This window comes from Ictidomys tridecemlineatus, chromosome 12 (genome assembly GCF_052094955.1).
Source record: "Ictidomys tridecemlineatus isolate mIctTri1 chromosome 12, mIctTri1.hap1, whole genome shotgun sequence".
NCBI lineage: Eukaryota > Metazoa > Chordata > Mammalia > Rodentia > Sciuridae > Ictidomys > Ictidomys tridecemlineatus.
This window is the reverse complement of record NC_135488.1, coordinates 118,660,542-118,685,301: the sequence shown is the minus strand read 5'-3', so window position 1 is coordinate 118,685,301 and position 24,760 is coordinate 118,660,542. Positions and strand designations below refer to the sequence as shown.

The 24,760-nt window shown below is 52.1% G+C and overlaps 1 protein-coding gene across 1 annotated transcript in view; it reads left to right on the top strand.

Annotated features, from left to right (window-relative positions):
- Dcdc2c (doublecortin domain containing 2C) overlaps positions 1-24,760 on the top strand; it is an 88,631-nt gene that overhangs the window by 37,614 nt on the left and 26,257 nt on the right. The window contains exons 7-9 of the mRNA XM_078029726.1: positions 1,874-2,000; positions 3,833-3,930; positions 8,100-8,165. Coding sequence (XP_077885852.1) covers positions 1,874-2,000; positions 3,833-3,930; positions 8,100-8,165 — 291 coding nt within the window. The remainder of the gene's footprint in view (positions 1-1,873; positions 2,001-3,832; positions 3,931-8,099; positions 8,166-24,760) is intronic.

The following is a 24,760-nucleotide window of genomic DNA, read 5'->3' as shown; positions in this document are numbered from 1 at the left end:
TTCAAGGGGGTAAGGCTAATTCAAGAAATGTTCCAAAGGGCATCCATATATTAAAATGGGTATTTTATGGTGCAAGCCTCTGTACAGAAGTCAGTACATAGTTAATAAGCCTTTCATTTACATCACATCTACAATCAGAACACGACTGTTAAACACTTCTTTGGGCATAGAGTAGAATCCTGAAAATGAAATGGAGATGAATCATAAAAATTAAGGGGGTGTGACGAGGTCAGAAACACTGAGAAGAGACAGAGCCCACTCTGAAGCCCAGCCTAACCACGAGGGTCACCGTGCAATAGATGCTTGGGCTTGGTGCTGCCGGCTAACAGCAGAAGGGATCTCTCCAGGTCCAGGGAGCAGCAAGCAGCCGAGGGGCAGCGGTCTTCTGCTTCACAGGTGGCTAAGCAGGGATTGGATGGTGGATGGAAGACCTTGACCCAGCTGGGAGGGATCCTGCTGGACCCTCCTGCTGGCCACCTGCTTCCTCTCTTACTGGAGTGGACTGACTGAGGAGGCTGTCCCTGTTCCCCTCCCTCCTGGTGGCTGAGTGAGGGGGTCGTCCCTGTCCTTCTTCCACCTGGTGGACTGACCCTGAAAGAGGTTGTCACTGTTCCTCTCCCACCTTGGTGACTGACCCTGTGGAGGTCATTACTGTTCTTCAATTTGACAAAATGTGTGATTCATCCCTCTTCTCCTAGGGTGGCTCCCAGGTGGCCAGTGTGAGATAATCTGTTACAGTGGCATTAAATCTTAGCTAGATTGGTCGAAACAGGCTCCTGAGAAGAATAATTGTCTTTAAAACTCTAAAGAGAAATAAATCTACCACTTTTCAGGCTTATTTTCTGAAAGTGTTCGTAATAGGGAGAAAGATGAATGACATTGCAGTGTGCCTGTCCCCTCCGTCAATAGAGCTCACACTGATTTCAGAGGTGCACCAGGGCAGAGGGCCCTGCAGCAGAAGGAGTGGGTTCCGAGCGCTCTTGGGGAGCACGCCTGTCTCCGTGGACGGAAGGCCGCCCCAGGCAGGGTTGCAAGGCGGGGTCTCTGGTATCAGGCTGGCGGACGCCTTCCTCCGTCCCTGTCTGTGAGGGGAGAAGGTCTTGGTGGTTGATGGTACACAGCAGTCTAGTTGTGCAAGGTGGTGGTTTTAGTTTGACACTTATTAAGTGACAGTGTGAAAGAAATATCTATTTATATACTTTTGCCTGAGTGAAGATTAAAAAAGGAAAATCTTAAAATAAAGACAACTTGTAGAGTAAAGACGCTATGGGAGGTGCCTAGGAGTCAATTTCATCTCTCCTCTGATGTAGTTCTCCTTTGTTATTCTCAACAGATTTTTTTAAGGTAATATCTTTATTTATTCATTTATTTTTATGTGGTGCTGAGAATTGAACCCAGTGCCTCACCTGTGCGAGGCAAGCGCTCTGCCACCGAGCCACGGCCCCAGTCCCTCTAAACAGATTTTTTAAAAAAACCTGAGCTCCTCTTTATTGCTGCCGGAAAGAGAGCCACGCTGGGCGTTTCTAGGCCCACGGAGCACGTGGTCAGCAGGAGCAGAGGCGGGGTGGTGCCCGAGTCATGGTTTTTACCAGGTTTCACAGTGTCCTTCACCACGTCATCCCCCTCCCCCTCCCCCCATTGGACAGGGGTTGGCAAGTCCACCTGACGTGGAGAGGTCATTGACCTGTCCCCCAGAGACACTGCAGGGAGGGGGAAAGTGAACGGTTTCCATTCTTTGTGGACTGGACAGGAAGGAGGAGAGTGGAAGGTGTGAGGAGGGGCTTTAAGTCCTGGCCTCCTGCTGGGGCCTCCCTGCAGGGACCTGATGGCGCTTCTGCTCCTGAAGCAGCTTTGTTTTTAATTTGCACTTTAGGTGACTTCTAAAGAAAAAGAGCCTCCTAGAGATGAGAGCGTACCACCTAGAACTCAGGATTCTGTTTACTACGCCAAACAAGGAAAGAAGAAACCGCCGGCAGACCCTCTGGTCCAAATGGGCACAGGTAACGGGCACCTCACTGCTGCAGCCTGGCTGGGGGCTGCCGGCCTGGCAGAGTGTGTGCATGTGTGTGCTTGGGACGGTTGGATGTGGCAGAATCTCTCTTGGTGTGTAACCCTCTGATTAGACTAAATGTTTGCTGGAAGGACCCTGTTGGAGCAGAGCCACAGTCCCCAGGCTGCAGAGGGAGGACAAGTGTAGGTTAAAGTCAGCCGTGTCAGGCGTCTGTCTGTCCTCCCCGAGAGAACCAGTGACAGAAAGGAGAGAGAAACAGGACACAAAAGCCACCTTTTGTGCACACACACCTTCTGAGGATGGACGCAGGGTAGAGGATGACCCAGACTTGGTTCCAACTGGTTCTAGCCACACCCTTGCTTTGCCAGCTCTCCTACCCTCCCTGAGCCCTTGCTGGGCTCCTGTGGGTGATGGGCAGGTCCTGCCCACACGGAGGGGACTGGGTAGGGAGAAGGCCCTGTGGCTGGTTGTGGAGGAGACGGGCATCAGGGGCATCTGCAGCGTCTGGACCGTCTTTCTGAAAGCCTTCTCCTGGGGCTCTGTCTCGGTCCAGCACAGCCAGGGGTCTTCTGCCCTGATTATTTCCCAGCTTCCTCTGTGTGGGCAGCTTCATTTCCCTAGGTTCCCTCACTCCCTTTTCCTTGCTGGCCTTCCTGTCCCACAGTGAAGGCCCACAATGTGGCTGGTTGGGCACCTGTGTCGGTGAGATCTGTCTGTCCCCATGGAGAGTGCCAGGGAGGCAGAGGGACCTGCTCCAACAAGACCCGAGAGCCTGGCTTGGCCTCGGATCCAGGGCCCTGGACCTGCTCCCCTGACATCTCCTCACACATCGAGGACAATGAGGACCTGGTCACTGCATGTGAAGTCTGTTTTTTGCAACACGGATCCCATACAGGGGAAGCCCCATGGCAGGATTGGCCTTTGGAGCTCAGATTCGAGCTGCGGCCCTTACTGCAGGTGTAACTGGGTAAACTGGTCACCCAGGGTGGGCGTGTCCACTGCAGGGTTGCTGCAAGTGTTAATTACTAGGTGGAAGAGGACCCGGAACCCTGATTGTGGGGTGGGTGTTACTTCCCTGCCTTGTTCCCACACCCCTCCCATGGGAGAGGGCCCTCCAGCTCAGGCCCTGGGGCAGTTCCTCTGGGCCAAGGCTGGGAAGGGAGGAGAAGGATAAGAGCAGGCCAGGTGAGGGGGGCCTGGCCAGGGCTTTGACTGAAGGGAGGGAGCTTCTCTTCTGGATAACTGCACCCACCGGTGGCCGTGCTCACTTTGCGGGTGCTGAAGGCCAGGCCAGGACATTCCACTTCTGTTCTCATCTGTTGCCTCTGATCAGGGTGAGGGTACATTTTTCAAGAACCTTGGAATTTTAAAAGTGTTTAAGACATCTAATTATAGTGATAATCAGAGCGACTTCTAGCAGTCTGTTAAAGGTGAGTAGCGCCTAGCCGTTCAAACCCAGATCATGAATACGTTTTGAACTAACAGGGCTGTATTTCCTGGAAGTATTTCTATGATTTCTTATTTATTTATTTCTATCGGAATCAACTGAACACAGGCTTGGCATATGTTCGCCTTAGCTGACCGTGAGCTGGACGGTCTGCCGTGGTGGGTGTGCAGTGTGCCGAGCCTTCTCAGGCCCAGGACCTTCGGGAGTAGAGACAGACAGACTCTGCAGAAATGGGGCCCCTGAGCTGGGCGGCTGGGCTCCTGCCAGCTGGAAGCCCCGGTGTGCGCTTCGTAGCGGGTCTGGTTAGGAGATGTCCCGTGGCCTCGGTTTCTGCCGGGTTCAGAAAGCCCATCTGTGTCGTCTTCCCTCACAAGGTGATGTGTATAGAGCCCAGAAGCCCACCAGGGACACCCAAGGGGCTCCGGACGTCAAGGAGGACCGGGACGTGCAGGTGGAGGTGCCGGTGGACCAGGTGGGTGGCGGGCCCAGGACGACTCTGTTGTCCACCCCTGGACTGTGCTCCCTGCCTCAGCCTCATCCCTGCCCCCCTTTCCCTCAAGTTCTCTTGCTCTAGAATGTTCCATGGTTCCCCCAGTTAGCCACTGCCCAGCCTCAGATCCAGTTTCAGGCATTTTTCTGTCTGTCCCTCCCCAGCACCTGTGTAACTGTGTATCTAAGTTGTCACTATTTTGTTATTATCTCTGCCCTGCTAAGCTGTGGACTCCTCCAGGGAGGGGACTGGTCTGCTTTGCTGTAGCCCTTGTACCTAGCAGGGTCCTGGCCCTTGCAGCGATTTGTGGGACGACTGAACGAGGGAATAAAGAGCAGAAGCAGACTGTGAGCGTGAGCCCTGGGCTCGTCCAGCCTGGGAGGACTCACTTAGGTGGCCCAGGAGGTAGTGCACAGGCAGGGGCCTGTGGGGACGGGAGGGTGGCACAGCAAGGGGTGAGGGACGCTGTGTCGGGGAGGAGTAGGCCAGGGCACCGGTGAGGGCTGGGATCCAGCCCAGCTCACCCTGCGTGCCTGGGCCAGTCTCCCTAGCCCTCAGGCTCCGTCCCTGCTCCTGTGAAGGAGATGGTGCAGATGGGCCCCCAAGCCCAGGACTTGGTTTTCACTGTCCACCTGAAGGCACTGAAAGTGCATTTCCAAATGTCAGCTTTGGAGAAAAGAATTTTGTTCATCAAAGATCAGTATTAGCATTTGAGTCCACTTTTCCCTCTTAAAGAGCCCAGGGCCACCCCTGCCCTCAGGGCCACACAGCGTGGAGTCCAGCAGCCGGGGTGCTCTCTTCCTCTTCCTGTGCCTGGCACTCTGACCGCTGCCCTCATTCTACCTCCTGGGAGGCCATCTGCTGCAGCCCGGGCACCAGTTCTGTGCTGTCCACTTCGTGGGCATTTGGAGTGTGTCCCTCGAGTCCCTGCTGTTGCCTCACTCACCAGTGATGTGATTCACTCTTTCCCTCAGCATCGCAGAAAATGACCCAAAGATGTGGTTTTCTTCTAAAACCCAAACAGTTTAAGAGTGTTTTGGACCCTCGAGCCTTCTCTGGTAATGTGGGACGAGGACGTCTTAGGCGGCTGCTTTTTGCCAAGTTGCCCTCACTGCTGCCGCATGACTGTGCCCTCTGGGTGCCAGGTCTCCGGGCACGGCTGTGCTAGCCCTGTCAGTGGGCGTGTTCATGGTTGGGCTTTGGTGATCTTGGCGTCCTTTGAATTTGAGTGGGGGCAGTGGATTCGCTTACCCAGAGTAATGAGTGAGAGGAAGAAGCAGGTCCCTGGTGGGCGGGGGTGCCCCTGGGGGCCGCTTGGAGCAGGAGCGTCCTGTGGGCTCTGGGGGCCGGGCGCCAGGCCGTCAGGCTGCAGTGCAGCAGGGGCTTCCAGAAAGAGCTTTCTGCCCAGGGCGTCTCCCAAGCCAGGTCTTGGCTCCATGAACTGAGACTTCCTAGTGGTCAGCCACAGTATAACACAGGTTCCAGGCCTCAGGGACGTGGAACACTTCCCACCAGGCCTGTGCCCAGCCTGAGGCCCCTGAGGTGAGGTGCTCGGCAGCCGTCTGTGTCTTTCCACGCGCGTGGCCAGCCTAGAGGAGGGGCGTGGGAGGAGCAGTGACAGCGGCTGCCCGATGCACAGAGAGGGCCGTGTGTTGGAGGAACCTTCCTCAGAGCACACGGGCCTTCTTACTCCCTGTCTCCCTGCTCCAAGACCTGGTGCCCAGATGTCCATGAAGTCCGACAGAAGTGGACGCCAGAAGCCCTGGGTGATGAGACCAGTAGAAAGCTGTAGTCAGGTGGAGGGATGCTCAGGCCACCTGGCCCCACCCATGTGCCAGCTGCCTAAGTTTTGGACAAGCTGCTGCTTATACGTCCACGTACTCCTGGGAGGTGCCTTTCGAATCCTCCTGGAGAGCTGCAGTGCACAATGGCCTCTTGGTGTTTCAGAGAGGTCTCCTGGGAGGAGGAGAGTGGGCTGCTTCCTCTAGCCCTCCATGCTGTGCCCCAGGGACAGATGTGGAAGAGAGCGCAGTGCTTGCTCCTGCTCCTCTGGCTCCTGTGTTCCTTTTCCTCCGCTAATGCCTGCAACCAGGAGTTCAGAGGACAGCGCTGCGGGAGGCTCAGGGGCCCTTCGTGTCAGCGGCTGGCCTGTCCTTTGCCCCACCAGCCTTCCCCGCTGCACCTGTCCTGCTGTGGCTCTAGTTCCATGTGAGACTGTTCCCTAGACTTGCCATCCTCGTGACACTGGCTTCTCGAGGACCTTGCTTATTTGCACTCAGGGCCGCTGCGTCCTGACCTCGTGGGATTCAGTGTGGCAGGATCCTCGAGGTGCTGTTCAGTGAGGGAATGAGTCTGTGGTTGGCACCACAGCAACTGTTCTTTGGATAATGCTTAATGCGCTCTGGGCTGATGGGGTTGGTGGCACTGGACGCAGACCCAGGGTTTGTGGCTGCAGAGCTCTGTCTGGCTCACACTGGTGACCGGCAGCAGCGGCGTCCCCTAGGGCTCCTCCAGGCAGCCCCCCTCTGGTTTTGTGGTGTGGGCTTCACCCATTTCAACTCGGGTGTGGCTGTCTGACTTGCTTTCCCTGAGGACCGGCGAGTGACACCAGGCAGCCACCTGAAAGCCAGCTTATGATTTGTCACACTGCCCCTGCTCTGCCTCTGGGCTCTGGGGCCGGAGCTGGACCTCCCTTGGCATCTCCCAGGCAATGAGTGAACAGGCCGTTCCCACCTTTTGTGTACCTTGTTGAAACCCGCTGTGGACCTCTGTCCTGTCCACTGTGGGCCTCTGTCCTGCCCTCTGTGGACCTCTGTCCTGTTCACTGTGGGCCTCTGTCCTGCCCTCTGTGGACCTCTGTCCTGTTCACTGTGGGCCTCTGTCCTGCCCTCTGTGGACCTCTGTCCTGCCCTCTGTGGGCCTCTGTCCTGTCCACTGTGGACCTCTGTCCTGCCCTCTGTGGGCCTGTGTCCTGCCCTCTGTGGGCCTGTGTCCTGCCCTCTGTGGGCCTCTGTCCTGTCCATTGTGGGCCTCTGTCCTGCCCTCTGTGGGCCTGTGTCCTGCCCTCTGTGGGCCTCTGTCCTGTCCACTGTGGGCCTCTGTCCTGCCCTCTGTGGGCCTGTGTCCTGCCCTCTGTGGGCCTGTGTCCTGCCCTCTGTGGGCCTGTGTCCTGCCCTCTGTGGGCCTGTGTCCTGCCTGCTGTGGTCCTCTGTCCTGTCCACTGTGGGCCTCTGTCCTGCCCTCTGTGGACCTCTGTCCTGCCCTCTGTGGGCCTCTGTCCTGCCCTCTGTGGGCCTGTGTCCTGCCCTCTGTGGGCCTGTGTCCTGCCCTCTGTGGGCCTGTGTCCTGCCCTCTGTGGTTCTCTGTCCTGCATTCTGTGGACCTCTGTCCTGTCCACTGTGGGCCTCTGTCCTGCCCTCTGTGGACCTCTGTCCTGCCCTCTGTGGGCCTCTGTCCTGTCCACTGTGGACCTCTGTCCTGCCCTCTGTGGGCCTGTGTCCTGCCTGCTGTGGTCCTCTGTCCTGTCCGCTGTGGATCTCTGTCCTGCCCGCTGTGGACCTCTGTCCTGTCCACTGTGGACCTCTGTCCTGCCTGCTTGGCCTGTAGTAGACACACTCGTTTTACTGTAGTCTCATCAGTGGGTCTCTACTGAGAGCAGGGGTAGAAGTGCCCCTGTGCCAGTCCTCTCTGTGGCCACAGAATCGTGTGGCTCCCCTGAGTGCACAGAGGTTCCCAGACACTAAGGCAGCTCACTGCCTTCCCAGAAGCCACGGCTCTGGGAACAATTCCAGGCTGTGGGAGGAGCACTGCTACAAGGGTGACCTGTGCTAGGTGGAGAGGGTGAATCCTGAGCAGCCTCCTGAGGGGTCCTCGGGGCCACACACGGATTAGGAAGGAACCCATGGTCTGCAGGACAGAGGCGGCTGGAGGGACCTCGACATTCCTTTACACAGAGAAAGGATTTCCCGTCTGTCTCCCTAAAGATTTCTCCAGAATTGTGTTAAGCATGTTGTGTTTTGCTGGTGGAGCCAAAGGTGGGAGCAGGCAGAGGCTCCCCTGCTGGCCTGGACCGCTACCCCAGGAGCTCTGTTTAGGAGCCTGGCGGGGGCCAGGCTTGGCCGAATGTGAAATGTGGTGCGTTTCCCCCCCAGGCCCCCGCAGAGGTGGTTAAAGAAGATGAGGAGTCAGAAAGCACCCGTGACTTTGAAGGCATCCAGGTGAGAGGTTCTACTTTGTTCTTAGGCTGGGCCTGAGGTACCTCCTTGGCGTCTAGTACGCTGACATTCAGGGCCCAACACCACAGGCTGCGTCCCCAAGCCAGAGGAGGGCCAGAGTGAAGCGCTGGGTACTCCCCAGCAGCCAGGCCGGGGCCAGGCCTCCTGTGTGACGGAGGGATGCTTGGGGGGGACTTCACTGTCTTCTCTAGTCTCCGTCACCTGTCACTGTGCTCGCAGTCACACCTGGCCACTTCCCAGCTCGCTTCCAGGTATTTTTAGGGAGCACATCAGGAGGTGAGGAATCAGGGTCGCGTGGGTGGCTCCGTATGGCTGATGGGGCCGACCCTTGGGGACAGGGGCTGTGCTGGTTGCAGGTGGCGGCAGGGCTCACCCACGCCTGCCGTGCTGCCCTGTCCAGCGGTTTGGAAACACAGTCCACACAAGCAGCAGGTTTCCACGGCGGAGAACATGACGTGCTGATGGTCCACCTGAAACGTGGGGGAGGACACGATCCACCGGCTGTGTGACGGACAGCCGGGAAGGGCCGTTTGGTCTCCAGATGCTTTCAGGGCATTTTCCTCTTTTGGACGTTGGGCCCCAGACAGAGGCCCCTGTGTCTGTTCTGACGCTGAGCCCACAGAGCTGAGGACCCGATGCCCGTTCAGCCACATCTCCTGCTCTTAAGCTGGCGCACAGCTCCAGGTGGCTTCCAGGTGGTAAGAGGGCACAGGAGCCACGTGGGGTGCCTGGGACTTCACCCCAGCTGGCAAGGGGGTTTGTGGGGAAGACAGTGGGTCCTCAGGAAGTTGTTCAGGTTTTAAAGAACACCAAAGAAGCGTGGGGTCTGAGCCAGAGGACACCCCTTCAGCCTTGGTGCCGTCCCGTCTCACGTGGTTCTGACATGCAGGCAGTTTTCAGTGGACGGGGGTCCACCTGCCTCTAGGAGGGTGGGGAGCTCCTTCAAATGAGGAGCAGAAGTCACATTTTGTTTCTTTGGTGGCAGGGAGTAGGATCATTCTGAGAGCAGGAACAGCAATAAAGGGATTGCCCCAGAGCCTCAGGAAAGGGGCAGCAAGCCCATCTTCTGGTGCTGGGCAGACAGGAGCAGGCACTGCGGGCCTGTGGACAGCTTGAGTGCGTGTTTGCACAGAATCTTTGGGGCATCTCTGGGGCATAGTCTGCAGTCTCATGAGTGCCCGGTGTGGCTTCTGTCTTTCTGATCTGCCGTGGAACCCGGCTAGGGCTCTGGGCATGGCGAACACGGTAGGAGCTTGATAGCAGCCGTAGCAGATTCAATTTCTTAGAGTGAATCAACTGTCTTCCTTGGTGTGAGCAACGCTGCTGGAATAACAGCAGACCCAGTGGGGGAGGTGAGAGGGGTCAGCCAAGCCTCCGCTCTCCGGCCCTGTGGGGGTGTGTGTAGGGTGTGATGGGCTGGAGGGGCTCGCTGGTTCCTGCTCCACACATCACCCTCAAGGCAGGCACCAGGGAGGAAGAGCAGCCAGACCCAGTTAGCAAGGGACCAGCCTGGAGAACCTTGACTGCACCAGCCCGGAAGCTCTTTCTTCTCCCTCTGAGCCACGTTGGCTCCCTGTGATTCTCCAGAAGAGACTCTTGTGGTGGGTTCAGCTGTTGCTCCTTGCTCCCAGGTGACAGGCTCACTGCGAGGGTGCTGTGGCTCCAGCGTGTGATGCACCTGGGAGCCTTTTGGTGCCACCAGGCCACACAGCTGCGTCTTAGCCTCTGGCCTGACCTCAGCAAAACACTGTTGGTGTGGCATTTCCTGGCATGAAACACCTTGTGCGGCTGACAATCTTTGGCCTAAATCCTAATGTGTGATTTTGAGGGCTTGCCCCCCATGGCCGGGGAAGAGAGCCCCTCAGGTGACCTGGCCAGTGGCCTCAGTGGCCCCTGCCATTCTCAATGATTGTGGGTTCACTTGGCGTTTCATCTGCACGTCCACCTGGCAGGTCACTCAGGACATTTATTTGGTGCTGACCACCTTACCTTTTTAGGTATGTGATTGCAGCCTGGACCACCCTTGAAGTTGGCTGTGAAATCCTGGTGCTGCAGAGACTGTGCCTTGTCATCTGAGGTCCCACAGTATCTTCAACTCAGCAGATGTTTAAGGAAGTCTGTGGATTTGAGTTACCTAAGATTAAGTTGCTTAACTTAAGTAAGCATGCAGGCATACAGCACTAACGACCCAGGAGAGGGGTAAGAGAGCAGGTCATCCTGGACATGGCTTAAGTGTATAGACAGACACATAACCTAGGGTTTGCTCTCTGGCCATTTTCAACGTGCGATTCCGTGACATTAGTTATCTTTATGGTGGTGCACAGTCATGGCCATGATCTGCTCTCAGGGTAATTTTGTCCCACCAGATGGACACTCTGTGCCTGCTGAGCACAGGTGCCCTCTCCCTGCTTCTTTGCCCTGTCCTTGTCTGTAAGTACTGGCAGCCTTGGGGCTTGGGGCTGAAGGTGTGTGCAGTGGAGGTGTCAGAAGCCGGGCCAGCTGGGGAGGTGTCAGGGCCAGCCAGGGAGGTGCACATGTGCGCTTATTGGGCGGTTATGTAAGTCAGTGGTGTGAAGTGGGTAAAACAGAATACAAACAGGGCTCTGCTCTGCATGGCACTTCTTCATCCTCAGAATGCGTAACCTCTAATTGCACAGTCTTGATGACCCTGATGACATTTGGCCTGTTAACCACACTTTTCATCTTACGATGGAATTGTCATTAATTAACTAATTTGGAGGCTCTTCTGTGAAATGATAAAGATGAGATGTGTACTTCATCCTTTTACTGATATCAAATCGTGTTCGCTGCATACAATTTTAATTACCCTGTACTGTTTGAACCAGGGTGGACTGGAAGTTTCTCCAGTTCGTATTGCTTGATTTATTTGGACCCAGTGATTGTACAGTGATTTATGTGCAAACAGCACTTTTTCTTACCTATGCTACTAGCTAAGTTTGTAAAATAAGGTATCAAGAATTTGAAAGTGTTCCTTCTAAAGGACTGTGATGAGGCGAATGGCGATGCTGAGCAGGTACCCAGGTGGGGGTCTGGGGCTCTCTTGCCCTGGAGATCCCCAGTGTGGCCTGGGGACCGGCTCTGCAGGGAGGCCACAGAGGAGCCTCCAGGCAGGAGTGTCAGGGCCGTAGTGGCTCTGAGTCATCGGCCTTTCGACAGGCGTGATAGGAGCTGCATGGCCAATCTTGTGTGCTCGCTAAGGAGCTTGGGCCCCTTGAGCCCTCGGGGGCCCATGGAGGTGGCACCCTTCCACACTGACCCCCAGATCCTTTTCCTCTCCTCTGTGCAGTTTATTTCTCAGCAATTTACCAGGGTGCCTGGCTCAACAATCTCTCTACTCAGTAGGTTACAGACTCAGTCCTTGACTTCCTTTGCCCCTGATTCCTGTGTCATCGGGCTACCCTGGCTTTTGTCAGAGTGACCTGTGTACCCACTCTGTCACCTCTGATAGATGCCAGGGTCTGGACTGAATTCGTGTTGTTGCCAACTTTGACACAGTTTATGTTCCCTGGCTGATCCTGAACTTGACGGAGAACTGGGAAGACACTAGGTGACCCTCGTCCAGCTCTGGAGGCAGTGAGGGCCATTTAAAGGCCTCTGGTACAGAGGCTGGGGTGTGGCCAACTGGGCAGAGAGATTCTCGCAGAGGGTTATAAGAGAAGGTGGATATTCCAGTAAGTCTCATCAGGCTGCCTTGTGCCTAAGAAGTGATCATCCCAAGGTCATATTTCTCTAGATGAAAACTAAACTTTTCTTTTTGGAAAATGTCATAAAGTTAAAAGTTAACCAAGGTGGTTGAGAGTGTAGCTCAGTGGAAGAGCACTCATCTAGCATGTGTGAAGTCCTGGGGTTCTATTCACCGTACCAAAAAGAAAGTTAATCAAAATAAGGAAGAAAATATTTGCAATGCAAATAAAGTTTTCTTAATTTATAAAAAGCTCACAAATAACTAATATAAAGACAGCCCAATGAACAGAAAGGCAAATGAAGCCAAAACTTACTGGGAAGAATACAAATCTACTAATTCAGATGTAACCATCTCATTACTAAATAAAAATGCAAATAATAAACCAAGAGATTCCCCCTTAGAGTTGGCTTTACAATGGCCAGTATCAGCAAATGCAGGTTGAGGATGTGCACATGGTGGCAGGAGACAGTGGTGCCTATTAGGGTGACATGAACTGATGCAGACTTAGAAACGGCTTTTTGCTCTTTCTATTGAATTAAATGTGTGTTGGTCATTTTCCGTTATCATCTTAGAATCTGAAAAGTCCAAGTAGATCCATCAGCAGCACAGGCAGTGCTGCTCGGTAGGGCAGCTCTGTTACCCTGTGCTTCCCTGGAGGGTGGAACGGAAGACCGTGGAGACAGCAGCAGGTTGACTGAGGAGCCCAAGGCTGGCTGCTCCCAGGTGTTTGTTGAGTGGAATCAAACCAGGGTGCAGGGAGTGGAAGGTACAGCTCAGGCTGAGCAGTAAGGCCATGCATGGAGATCAGGAAGGGTGGTCTCAGGGCATAGGGCAGAGACGAGGGCCAGGGCCAGGGGCCAGGCTTGAGATGCCACTTCTGCTGCTCTTAGCAGAGATGGAGATGTTCTGACCCAGAGCCTAGTGGAGAAGGGAGGCCCAGGGCTTGCTTACAGTATCTTTCTTGCAGATACTTGATTATGATATATATATATATATATATATATATATATATATATATATAATAATAGAAAAAAGAAGATGAAAAGATTTTTGAAGATATTAAAAATAAAGTTTGTATCAGTAAATGGTAGTTTTGTGTTTCCCATTCTGAAGGCAGGATAACTGTGGACCCTCAAGGCTTCAGATGCTTTTTAAAAGTACAACTTCCACGCCTATCACCAGGGTTAAAAAACAAACTCAGGAAAGGAAGCCTCGTGGAGGCATTGCCAATGGTGGATAATCCACTGCAGAGCGAAGAAAACGCAGAGGGTAGCTGCTGGGGCAGCACCCTGGGACCCTCTGGCCTGAGCAGTCAGCACCCGGGGTGCGGGCTTGGGCTCCCAGCAGCAGGAACAGCTGCACCTTCAGACTCACCACACCGAGGGATGCAGGTGCCACCTGCTCAGGGTGTGGGCAGAAGTCAGACTCCCAGCCCCCAAGGCTGCACAGGCCAGCAGGCCCCCCACCTGGCAGCTGTAGGTCCTCACCTCCAGCTCTGTGTTAGCTCTGTCCTCATCATTGGTTAGGTGACCAAGTGCGATGGTGAATTTTGTCTGGGTGTGGACAACTTCACTGACTTGGACCACAATTCCCTGGGACTCCATGAGGATAGTGGGCCAGGCACAGGCGCAAGGGAAAACAGGCATGGGCTCTGGCGTTCCCGCCACTAGTGGAAGGGGCCAGCCACCACACCCGCTGTGTGGCTTTGGGAACACACCTTGAAAGCTCAGAGTGTTTGTTTCCAACTGCGTAAAGTTCATTTGTTTATTTATCCCACCTCCAGGATTAGAGAGAAAAATCTGCTCAATGCTTTTATTAGCAGAAGAATCCTGACAGTGCTTTGCCGAGGGCCAGGCACAGCGTGTGGTTCCCTGTGTAGGTGCTAATGTGCCAAGAGCGCGTGGAGGAGCCTGGACTCCAGCTTTAGGGCTTCTGTTAGCTGGCCAGGTGTCCTTGTCAAGTAACGTAACCTCTCCTCCTTGGCTGAGTCAATCAACAATTATTTTACAAGTTTACAAAATCAGTGAGACAATGGCTTTGAGAGTTCCTGAAAAGCATATCTAGGCTTAAAACGGGGATTGTCTTATTTGAACTTCAGCTATCCTTAAGTTAGTAATGAGAGCTCACATTCCTCAGCTTGAAATTGGGCACTCGGTCGTTAAGCCCCATGTTAAAATTAGTGTGACCCGTTTTATCCCTGGCATCCTGTCCTCGGAACTCTTAGCCACCACCTACCACTGGCTGGCGAGACGATGACCTCAGTTCACAGGTGTCCCCGTGAGCATAAACAGCATCTGGTTTTAACGTCAAATGATGCTTTGGAGAATTTATCACTTGTTTGGCACCCGTGGCTTGTGATCTTTTAAGCAGAAAGTTTTGCCAAACACTTTCCAGAACTCCAGTGAAAGGGGTGCAGCTGTGGACCAGTGCAAAGAGTCTGCAGACAGCTTTCCTGAGCCTCAGGTTCCTCTCTGAAAACCTGGGCTGACATCCAACTTGTGAGGCTGGTGTGAAAATTAGAAATATTAGTGCAGTGCCTTCTTGATGTACTGGGTCTGGTATTATTTGCTATTTTCCAGCCTAATCCTAATTCCAGCCGAGGTTAAAGTCCTTGAGAGCAGGGGTTAGATTTTACTTTTATTTGTTTCTCTCTGCATCAGGTGCACCCAATAGCTTACTTGCAGGTTTAGAGTTTTCTTCTATATCTCATGTTAGTTTAAAAGTGAGAAAACTTTGTTAAATGGTAATAGATGTTTATTGTAGAATTGTTAGAAAAAGCATACAGGAAGAAAGGAGAAAGAAAGAAAGTACCGACTTCCTCTTTGAGACTCTGTTTTCACTTTTGGATATGGATTGTTTTCCATTTCTCATGTATTTTTATGTGGTACATTAAAAAGTTGCTGAAATCTATTTTTTAAAATGCTGTGGATCAATATTGAGGAAATCTCCCACATTTAAAACTCTTTTATCAACTTTATTTAAAAAGTTGATTTTATTTATTTGGAATCGATGAGAGTGATTTTAGTGGAGCTGCTGCTGAACCAGGCACCCAGATCGCCAAGAGATTATGGCCATGGGTGTGCGGTCTTTCAGGGCCACCCTGTGCCAGCTGCCTGTGGCACACCGTTCCCTTTGATCCCAGACCAGGTCCCGCCCCCCTCTTTTAAACTAAACAAATACTCAATTTGATTTCTCATGGGTTATGTTTTGTGATTATAATGAAAATTAAGAGAGACTTAAGAATAGCAAACAGATGGAATGATTCATCCCATAGTGGATTTGAAAGTTTTAAACCTTGGCTCTAGATGTGGAGTTGTTCTGTTTCTGTCCTGTATGTGATAACAACTCTCTACAATGTCACACTGTCAAAGAACACCAGGGCCCCTGGGTGCGCAGTGCTTTTGCATTATGAGGTAGGATACAACTCTGTGGACCATGTCTGACACACAGACATCAAGCCAGGTTGCCATGGTGAAAAATTTCCAGCTGCAAAGTGTATAAGAAGATGAAAAGAGAACTGTGAAACCTTTAAAAAGCCTTCAAAATCATGTAACATTTTAGGTGTGCTATTAGTAACAAAGTAGCCAACGTAAGATGCTTATATTGATGCTCATTGTTGGGGAAGCGGTGGTCCTTTCAGAGGTGTTTTGTAAGTTTACGATGATGCTAACGTGGCATATCATGGCAAAGTCCTTCACATGCACGTTGGAGGCAGCACAAAGCCTGTGGCGCTTCCACTGTGTGAGACGTTTCTGGAAAATAGCAAGCTTTGTCTGCCTCTGATGCATTTGCATTTTTAGTGCTTTGTAGAAACGAGTAAAAAATTAACCAAGCAGCATATGGGTAGAATTTATTTTTGTTTAAATTTATTCCTTGAGATACTTGTAAAAATTGTATGTGATTGGGTGTCACTGTGCTGATGAGCTCACAATGTCTGTAAATTAAAATGTTTAGAATGCGAGCACAGTCAGGATCTGCTCTCTGGTCGGATTTGGTGGTAGAGTGTTGAGAACCATTTTGCATGTTATTTGCCGCAAGCTAGAGTTATTGGGAGATGCGCTCTGTGTGGCAGGGTCTGTGTGGTCTCCACAATGAGGTGTCGATGTGTTTTGGCAAGTTTACGATTTAATCTTCTTGCCAAGGAAGCACGGTTGGTAAATAGTGCTGGGCCATTGAGCCGGAGCGGGCAGTGCCCAGGTGAGGAGAGGAGGCAGGTGCATCCTCAGAGGAGGCTGGCCCACTGTGCCGGGTGGGACATTCCGCCTGTGACACCACTGGCTCTTTTCTGGCCCGAGTTCCTGATCTCTTTGTGTGTGGGGATGGCCCCAGGTTTCTCTTGAAGAAACGCCCGTTCCCAGGGACGTTTAGGATTGTCTCTGGCCTGGTCCTTCCCTCTCCTTCCAATGCCGCGTCTCTGCTGCGCATCTCCTCCCTCCTCCCAAGGAGAGATCCTGTGGGGAGTCCTTTCTGCGTGCCCTTCCTTAGAGTCAGTGTGCTGTTCCAACCACGCCGCTTTCCAGATCGCCCCGGGCTCCCTGTTTCCCAGCATCTGCCAAGTGCTTTGGCTTTTTTGCCCGGGTCCCATCTCTGTCTGGAGTGTCTTCTGCTTGGCGTTCTGACGGCTCACACAGGATCAGAGTCAGGGTAAGAGGGACTCGTTCTTCACATAGTATTTTATGCTGTTGGAACCTAGGAGATGTCAAGACACAGTTGGGCTTTGGGTGGAGACGTAATGACAAGATTAAGAAAGGAAAGGAGCACTGTGGTAGTTTGGGTACAGTCAGTGTGGAACAGCAGTCTGTCACTGGTTAATGTATCTTTATTGTGCTTATTTCTTGAAAAGAGTCATCTTGCTCTGCTTTTTAATTCTTGTTATTATGACTCCACCTGAAACCACAGTTTGCTTAGAAACTCATTGGGAATTGAAATCTCATCAGACTGATGGAGGGGTTGAAGGAGACAAGGGCTTCCCAGTGACACATCTCAGTCCAGGAGGCTCCCCCGAAGCCGAGCACTGGTGCACCTCGTGCCAGCATCAGACAGCCCAAGACAAGACCCCGTGAAAACAAGTGAGTAGCCGATACACTACAAGCCTTAAGCGAGTGACAAAACAGTGCAACTTTGCTTATATGGTCAAAGAAGAGCATTAGACCGACTAACGGGAATGATGGTTAAGTGACGTAACTCACCTAACGAGTGCTAAGCTTTCCTTCGCCTGCAGCTGTTGATGGAAACACCCTGTATGCATCTCACTGAAATAAAGGCGAACGTGAGTCCGTAACAGCGACCTAGTCCTGTGGCTTGCTTTATAATCAGCACAGGGCTTCGTTAATTACCCTTGCTAGAGATGCCAATAAAGCCAGGGTGCTTTTGATCTAGCTTTGTCTCTGACTCAGGATGTTTGTGACAAAATGAAAACAGCATTGATTCTTTAATTGATTTTAAAATTCATTGCCTGCCCACTCTCTTTACAATTTTTTCCTCTTTATTATCTTGATACTACCCTGTCACTGCAGTTAAGTATTTTATTGTTTTCCTAAGAGAGAGGTTCGATATTGTTCAACACTGGAGTCTCAAAAGCTAAGTGTTAGTCATCAATAATGCTAAGTGGGATCATGGTGGATTGAATATTAAGTAGTGCAATGTTTAGGGAATTACACGGTTCCAGGAAAATGAACGTTGTATTTCTCTATACATTGGCGATCCATTTAGATTTAAGTAAAGGAGAGAGTTTCACCTTCAAGTGGAAAACGTGCCCCCTCCAGCACATCTGCAGTGCCTTCCATGTCAGGCTCACTCTTAATAGGACCTGAGGTACTGAGTGGAGGGCTCAGAGCAGCCGAGTGGGAAGGAGGGGTGGCCGGCTCCAGCCTAGTCTAGGCAAGCCAGTGGAAGAGGACTGGAGGGCCAGTTAGCACCGCCTCCACCCAGGGTGTTCCCACACCTGCTGACTGGGCTGGGACGTGGATTCTCAGTCTTCTTCCTGTCCCAAAGTGCACCCAGGTACCCTCCCAGCATCAGGGGAACCTGATGATCTTGATGCTCTCCCAGCCCTGCACCTGTTTGAGGCCTGGGGCAAGGCCAGAGGCTCTGCCACCCTCCACCCAGAAGACCCTCTTCCCCTAAGCTGTTGGCTGTGGCAGAGGCAGAAGAGGCGGCAGCCACGACACCTTGCTGCTGGTCTCTCAGCTGTGTTCCTGTTTGTCCATCCACCCTGAGGCTGTGAGAGGGACAGGAGGTAAGATGAAGCAGATGCTCTAGTGGGTGTCCAGCTCTTCAGTAGCCTTTATTTGGACATTCATGTTCCACTGGGCAGTCATCCAGGATAGTATCTGTTACAGAAAAGTGATTTTTTTAAAAGCAGAATAAAAGTCTTTACTTCAGGCCATTTTCTGGGATGTAAAACATCAGTGGGATTTTGCTGTGGAAAAACTCTCAATTAGAAGTGTCAGCCCAGGTCCCTCCCATGGGGTGAGAGGAGATTGAGGCAGTTGGTATAGCTCATGCCTGAGCAGCAGGAGTGGGTCCCAGAGAAAAGCAGAAGTGGCTCACCTGAGCTCAGCTTGCTGGTCCCCTCTGAGCCCAGAGCCTGCCCTGGCCCTTGGCTGTCACTGTCCATTCCTGTCAATGAGGGGTCATTTTATCACACTTCTGCTGACCTCAGAGTGAGGGGTGCACAGACCATTGTAGTCACAAAAGGAAAGCATGTTATTTGTATTTATTTGGTTTCCCACGTGTGTTGCAGAGATGCTATCTGTGATTTTAAAACCTATGACTTGGTTTCATTGGAGAATATGCTTGGCATGTGTGTTGTTTCTGTAAGGCACCAGACAACCTCGAGTTCAGCCTTGTGTAACTACGAGATGGTCATAGACAGTTTTGGACACCAAAAGTAATACTTCCTCTTTGCATTTCTGGGAAGGCTTAGTGAGAACTCTTTATTGGCTGCCTGCACTGATCTCTGCGTAGGGGCTCTTAGGGAAATTCATTCCTTTGATGCATAAAATGGACAGTGGTATTTTGGAGGAAAAGAGCGCTTTCTTCCATGAGTGTTTTAGAGGCAAGAAAATCAGAAGCATGGGGAGGGAAGGTGCTGGAAGGTCCAGGGGAGGGAAGGTGCTGGAAGGTCCAGGGGAGGGAAGGTGCTGGAAGGTCCAGGGGAGGGAAGATGCTGGAAGGTCCAGAGTGGGGAAGGTGCTAGAAGGTTCAGGGTGGGGAAAGTGCTGGAAGGTCCAGGAGAGGGAAAGTGCTGGAAAGTCCAGGGGAGGGAAAGTGCTGGAAAGTCCAGGGGAGGGAAGGTGCTGGAAGGTCCAGGGTGGGGAAGGTGCTGGAAGGTCCAGAGAGGGAAAGTGCTGGAAAGTCCAGGGGAGGGAAAGTGCTGGAAAGTCCAGGGGAGGGAAGGTGCTGGAAAGTCCAGGGGAGGGAAGGTGCTGGAAAGTCCAGGGGAGGGAAGGTGCTGGAAGGTCCAGAGAGGGAAAGTGCTGGAAAGTCCAGGGGAGGGAAGGTGCTGGAAGGTCCAGGGGAGGGAAGGTGCTGGAAGGTTCAGGTGCTTGGCCTTGACAGATGGTGCTCCGTGAGCCAGCAGCTCCTCCCTGAGAGAGGAGAGGAGAGGCAGCGGGGAGCAGGGCATGCCCAGAACATCCATCTGCCAGATGTTGCTTCTCACTGGCTCATCTTCAGGGCTGTCTGCACCCGTGTTTGAAGGCGAGGGATCCTTGGCCCTGCATTATATAAAGAAAGTTTACATTTTTGCTTGTAAATAGAAATCAGTTTTAAAAGACAGGCTTTTAAAAAAGTTATAATAGATTCTTGATTCAAGAATACATTTGACAAATTGGTAAATATTGCAGGCAGGGATTGCATATAAGCTTCTCCAACAGTAGGTACATTTGGGGCCAGTGAAAAATGTTCCTAAACGTCCCTTATTTCCTTGTGTTCTTGAAGCCCGGCAACTTTCTCTCAACATGGTTGTCTCTGTGGGCCACTCAGATGCCCCCATGTTCCATGTCACTGGCCACGTACCCATCACATGCTCTGTGTCACTGCTGGCCACATACCTGTCACACGCTCAGTGTCACTGCTGGCCACGCAGTGCCACACACTCCATGCACCTGCAGCTTATGGATGAGCTAGACACACAGGTGGCCGCTTCCTTGCCTGCAGGGCAGTAGACATGTGGGGTCTCTGGGGTCTTACATTTAGAAGCACCCTAGAAAGGGGTATCTTCAGTTCTCTCATATAACTGACAGGAAGTGGAGCCATCTCCTGGTTGAGCTCATTGCTGTAATTTTAAAATTTTAGTCACTTTTCTATTATAATAGAAACATTTGTAAGCCAATTCCAGGTCTCCAGGGAGAGTGTCCTCTGTGCTCAGTGCATGCTCAGGTGGACCAGGTCCAGTGCCAAGTTCAGATGCAGTAAGATGCAGCCAGATGTGGAACCCACTGTCTGGACTACATGTTGCTGTTCCTCAGCCAGAGGCTGCGCAGACTGGCGGTGGGTGTGGGGAGGGGGCTGGGCTGTGTAAAAGGGGTCCAGAGCATATTTTAAATGCAGTGCTTTCGTTTTTTGGGATGTATGGGAATATGCAATTAAAAATCAAAATCATATTTTAACAATTAAAACAATAAAAAGATCATCTAAGTAGGCAAAGCTGATGATTTTCTTTTCCCCAAAGAAAGGACATAACCCAGTTTAGAGATTTTTCCTGCAAATGGTGAGCTTGGACGTTGTAGCTGCATTGCATTTAGGTCTTGGAGGTTTGACATGCAATCAGAAGACAAGAGCCAGCACCTGACCTCTCCCCTGACTCCTCTTGGGAACTATGTGCAGGGCCATTGACCCCTCCTTGAAACGCATCACTGTGTCATTGACATTGGCAGCCTGTGAGATGAATGCCATTGTTCTCTGTGTCACATTTTGGTGATTAAACCCGTCAGAGCAATGGTCCTCAGATCCCTATCAGGACTCCTTTATGCTTATGCACACCACTGGGGACCCCAGAGAGCTTGTGTTTATGTGATCGCATCAGTAGTTACCATATTAGGGATTAAAGTTAGGAAATTTAACAAGATTTATTTATTGATTCACTTAAAAATAACTACAATAAGTCAGTTACATGTTACTATGAATAACATAGTTTTTGTGAAGAAGGATTCTGTTTTCCAGACAGTAGTATTTTCCCTTTGGTGCAATCTTTGGCCTAACTGAAGGCAGCTGGCTCTCATGTCTCCTCTGCACCAGATTTTTGCTGTGTGCTACTTTGGTTACAATAGCTGAGGGAATCCAGCCTCCCATGAATCTGTATTTGGAAAAGAGAAGTGTATTTAAATGGCTTCTTCAGACATAATGTTTTCATTCTTTGTTACTACACCAAAACTTGACAAGTGATAGTTTCTTAAAGGTTAGTTGCCATGTGAATCAGAAACCGTCTGTGAACTTCAATTCTTTGTTAAGTTGAAACCCATTGTTGCAGCTTGTACTTGGAGCACATTTTTAGCATGTGTGATTTTGCACCATGGTGCACCATCAATCACTTGGAAAAAATTGGTTCCTGAGTTCTGCAAATGTTAACATATTTAACTATACAACTCTTACTAAGTCATATACATTGCTATTTCTACCAGTACCTTCAGAAAAGGCTCTTAGCTTTGGGGAGCTGTCAAATCATGGGCATGTTTTGTAAATTCTAATTTGTTTTGAATGCTCAAATTTCATTACTGGGTCCAAATGTAGTCAGTTGCTTTCAGTGACATTATAGCTTTATTTTGTTCAAGAAAGGGTCAGTGCAGTGGCCAATTGTGAATAATCTAGGTTGTTACTTTGCTGTCAGTAGAGTGCTGTTCATGAACCCAGGGTCTGCTGTCTGTGCTATTGAGTGATCACATGCCTGCACTGTGCTGCTCTGAGGTGTAGCAGAAGTACCTCCTGTGCTTCCTGTTTACGTACACAGAACAGGAAGAGGGCATGGACTAGATGCTGATGTGTAATAAGAGTATTAATTTTTATTTCTCCATCAAGTCATCAAATGGCCTTTTAAGTGACATTGACATTTTCCTAAAATTCTGAGTACCTTGGAGTGAGGAATCCAGTGGTGGCCAGAGCAGCCTGGCCCTCCTTTGTCCTCAGCCCCAGCAGGGCTTCCCAGTGAGTTTGCTGCATCAGTGCAGATGCCACATTGGGAAAGTGGCCAGCAAGTCACAGCTTTATTAAGGACACAGGTGACCTTGCTGACCCCCTGGATGGCCTGCAAACTCCCAGGGATTCCCCCGCCCACCTTTTGGAGGGTTAGCTGAGGTTGGTGGTGATAGTAATGCCTTCATAGCCTGAGAGGTTCATTTTTAGCAAGAGTCTCAGGTAATTTCTGGGTTAAGTAGGAGTTCCTTGGCACCTGTCCACATGCTGGAGCAACAGATCCTGATCAGAGTTACTGCAGAGAGAGGCAAAGGGCTGGGCTGTGTGCCCTGTCCCAAGCCTTGGATTTCTCTCATGTCCACTGTGTGGGTGATAGGATCCCACATGGCTGTTGTGGAGAGTGAAGGAGATGATTCATGAGCAGAGCTTGGCATCAGGCAGAACTTGATGATCATCAGCTATTATTATTTGATGGAAATCAAAATATTAGATGTTTAAGAGTTAGAAAATATGAAGAAAAGATCTCTAAAGCTGTACTACGGCAGTGGGAGGCCTGCAGCTGTGTCTGTGTGCTTAGGCTGTAAAGGCTAGAGTCCCTGGAAAGCTGCAGGCTGCTTCTCCTCAGTCTTGGCCTGAGTGGCTCCTGGTCCAGTGGGAGCTGGTTGGAGCTTACAGGCTCCCTGTTCCTTTGTCACTTGGCTGCTGCTGGGGGCTCTCTCCCTCCTCCTGAGGCTGTGCTGCATCCCTCCCTCTTTTGTGTGTCTGCCTCCTTCAGAGCTCTCAGGTCACCAGGACCCTGGATGTACTGCTGCAGGGTCCACTGCTCCATGTCACCCTCTGGGCTCCTAGGACACTGGCCTAGCCTTCAGTCAGAATGTAGCACTCACAGACCCTCCCTGGAAGAGCCTACATGAGCGACTTGGTTTTCCTATCTGCATCCCTGAACGTCTTGCTCTTCATGTCTTGGTGTGTATACTCTTTGCAGTCAAGTCCAAAGGAAGATTGTTTCTCCTTCAGCACCAGTTCTGCAGACGGAGTCAGTATGGTCCTGTAGATGGGAGGCAGTGTTCCTGCAGACGGAGGTAGTGTGGTCCTGCAGACGGACGCGGTGTGGTCCTGCAGACGGACGCGGTGTGGTCGTGCAGACGGGGGCGGTGTGGTCCTGTAGATGGGAGGCAGTGTTCCTGCAGACGGAGGTAGTGTGGTCCTGCAGACGGACGCGGTGTGGTCCTGCAGACGGGGGCGGTGTGGTCCTGTAGATGGGAGGCAGTGTTCCTGCAGACGGAGGTAGTGTGGTCCTGCAGACGGACGCGGTGTGGTCCTGCAGACGGAGGCGGTGTGGTCGTGCAGACGGGGGCGGTGTGGTCCTGTAGATGGGAGGCAGTGTTCCTGCAGACGGAGGTAGTGTGATTGTGCAGACGGGGGCGGTGTGGTCCTGCAGACGGAGGCAGTGTGGTCCTGTAGATGGGAGGCAGTGTTCCTGCAGACGAAGGCAGTGTTCCTGCAGATGGAGTAGTGTGGTCCTGTAGATGAGAGGCAGTGTGGTCCTGCAGATGGAGTAGTGTGGTCGTGCAGACAGAGGCAGTGTTCCTGCAGACGGAGGCGGTGTGGTCGTGCAGACAGAGGCAGTGTGGTCCTGTAGATGGGAGGCAGTGTGGTCCTGCAGACGGAGTAGTGTGGTCCTGCAGACGGAAGTGGTGTGGTCCTGCAGATGGAGGCAGTGTGGTCCTGTAGACGGAGGTAGTGTGGTCCTGCAGACGGAGTAGTGTGGTCCTGCAGACGGAGGCAGTGTGGTCGTGCAGACGGACTCGGTGTGGTCCTGTAGATGGGAGGTAGTGTGGTCCTGCAGACGGAGGTGGTGTGGTCCTGCAGATGGAGGTGGTGTGGTCCTGTAGACGGAGGCAGTGTGGTCGTGCAGATGGAGGCGGTGTGGTTGTGCAGATGGAGGCGGTGTGGTCGTGCAGATGGAGGTGGTGTGGTCCTGCAGATGGAGGTGGTGTGGTCCTGTGTCATGAAGTCACGCTTGGTCTTCCTCAAGCCCTTGACTTGCTCAGATGCTTCTTTGCATCTTTAGAGGGACGCGGCCGTACCTAGCTCTGAGCCTTACATGCCAGGACAGACACTTCCTGCCTGTGCCCAGGCCGACTGCAATCTCCCACCCCCTTCACCTCTCTTTAGCCAACCCCCGTGTCTCTGGAAGCCGATGAAGGTGGTGTTCACTGGCTGCTCCAGGATGGAAACCAGGTACTGCACCTGTAAACGCACCACTCCAGACGTGGAGTGTGACTCGGGCTCCAAGTGCCAGTCAGGCTGCGTCTTCATGCCCAGAGGAAGAGGCCTCCCTGTCTGTGCCTGCTCAGGCTGCTGCAGCAGAACACCGCGGATGGGGTAGCTCCTAAGCAGCAGGCCTGCTCCCAGGTCTGAAGGCCGGGAAGTCTGCGGTCAAGGCTCTGGCAGAGGTGGTGTCTGGTGAGGGTGACCTGGCAGATAAACAGCACCTTCACGCTGGTACGAGGCAGGGGCCTTGGAGCTCTTGGGGCCCCCTTTATTTGGTCCCATCACAGAGCTCTACCCTTGTGACCTAGTCACCTCCTAAAGGTTGTGTCTCCTAAAATCATCATCTTGAGGGAGAGGCTCCAACATGACTTTTGGGGACACGGCATTCAGACCAGAGCACTGATTACCCTCCCCGTCCTTCTCTACCGCGTCTCTGCTCCTCTGCCTTGGGGCACGTGAG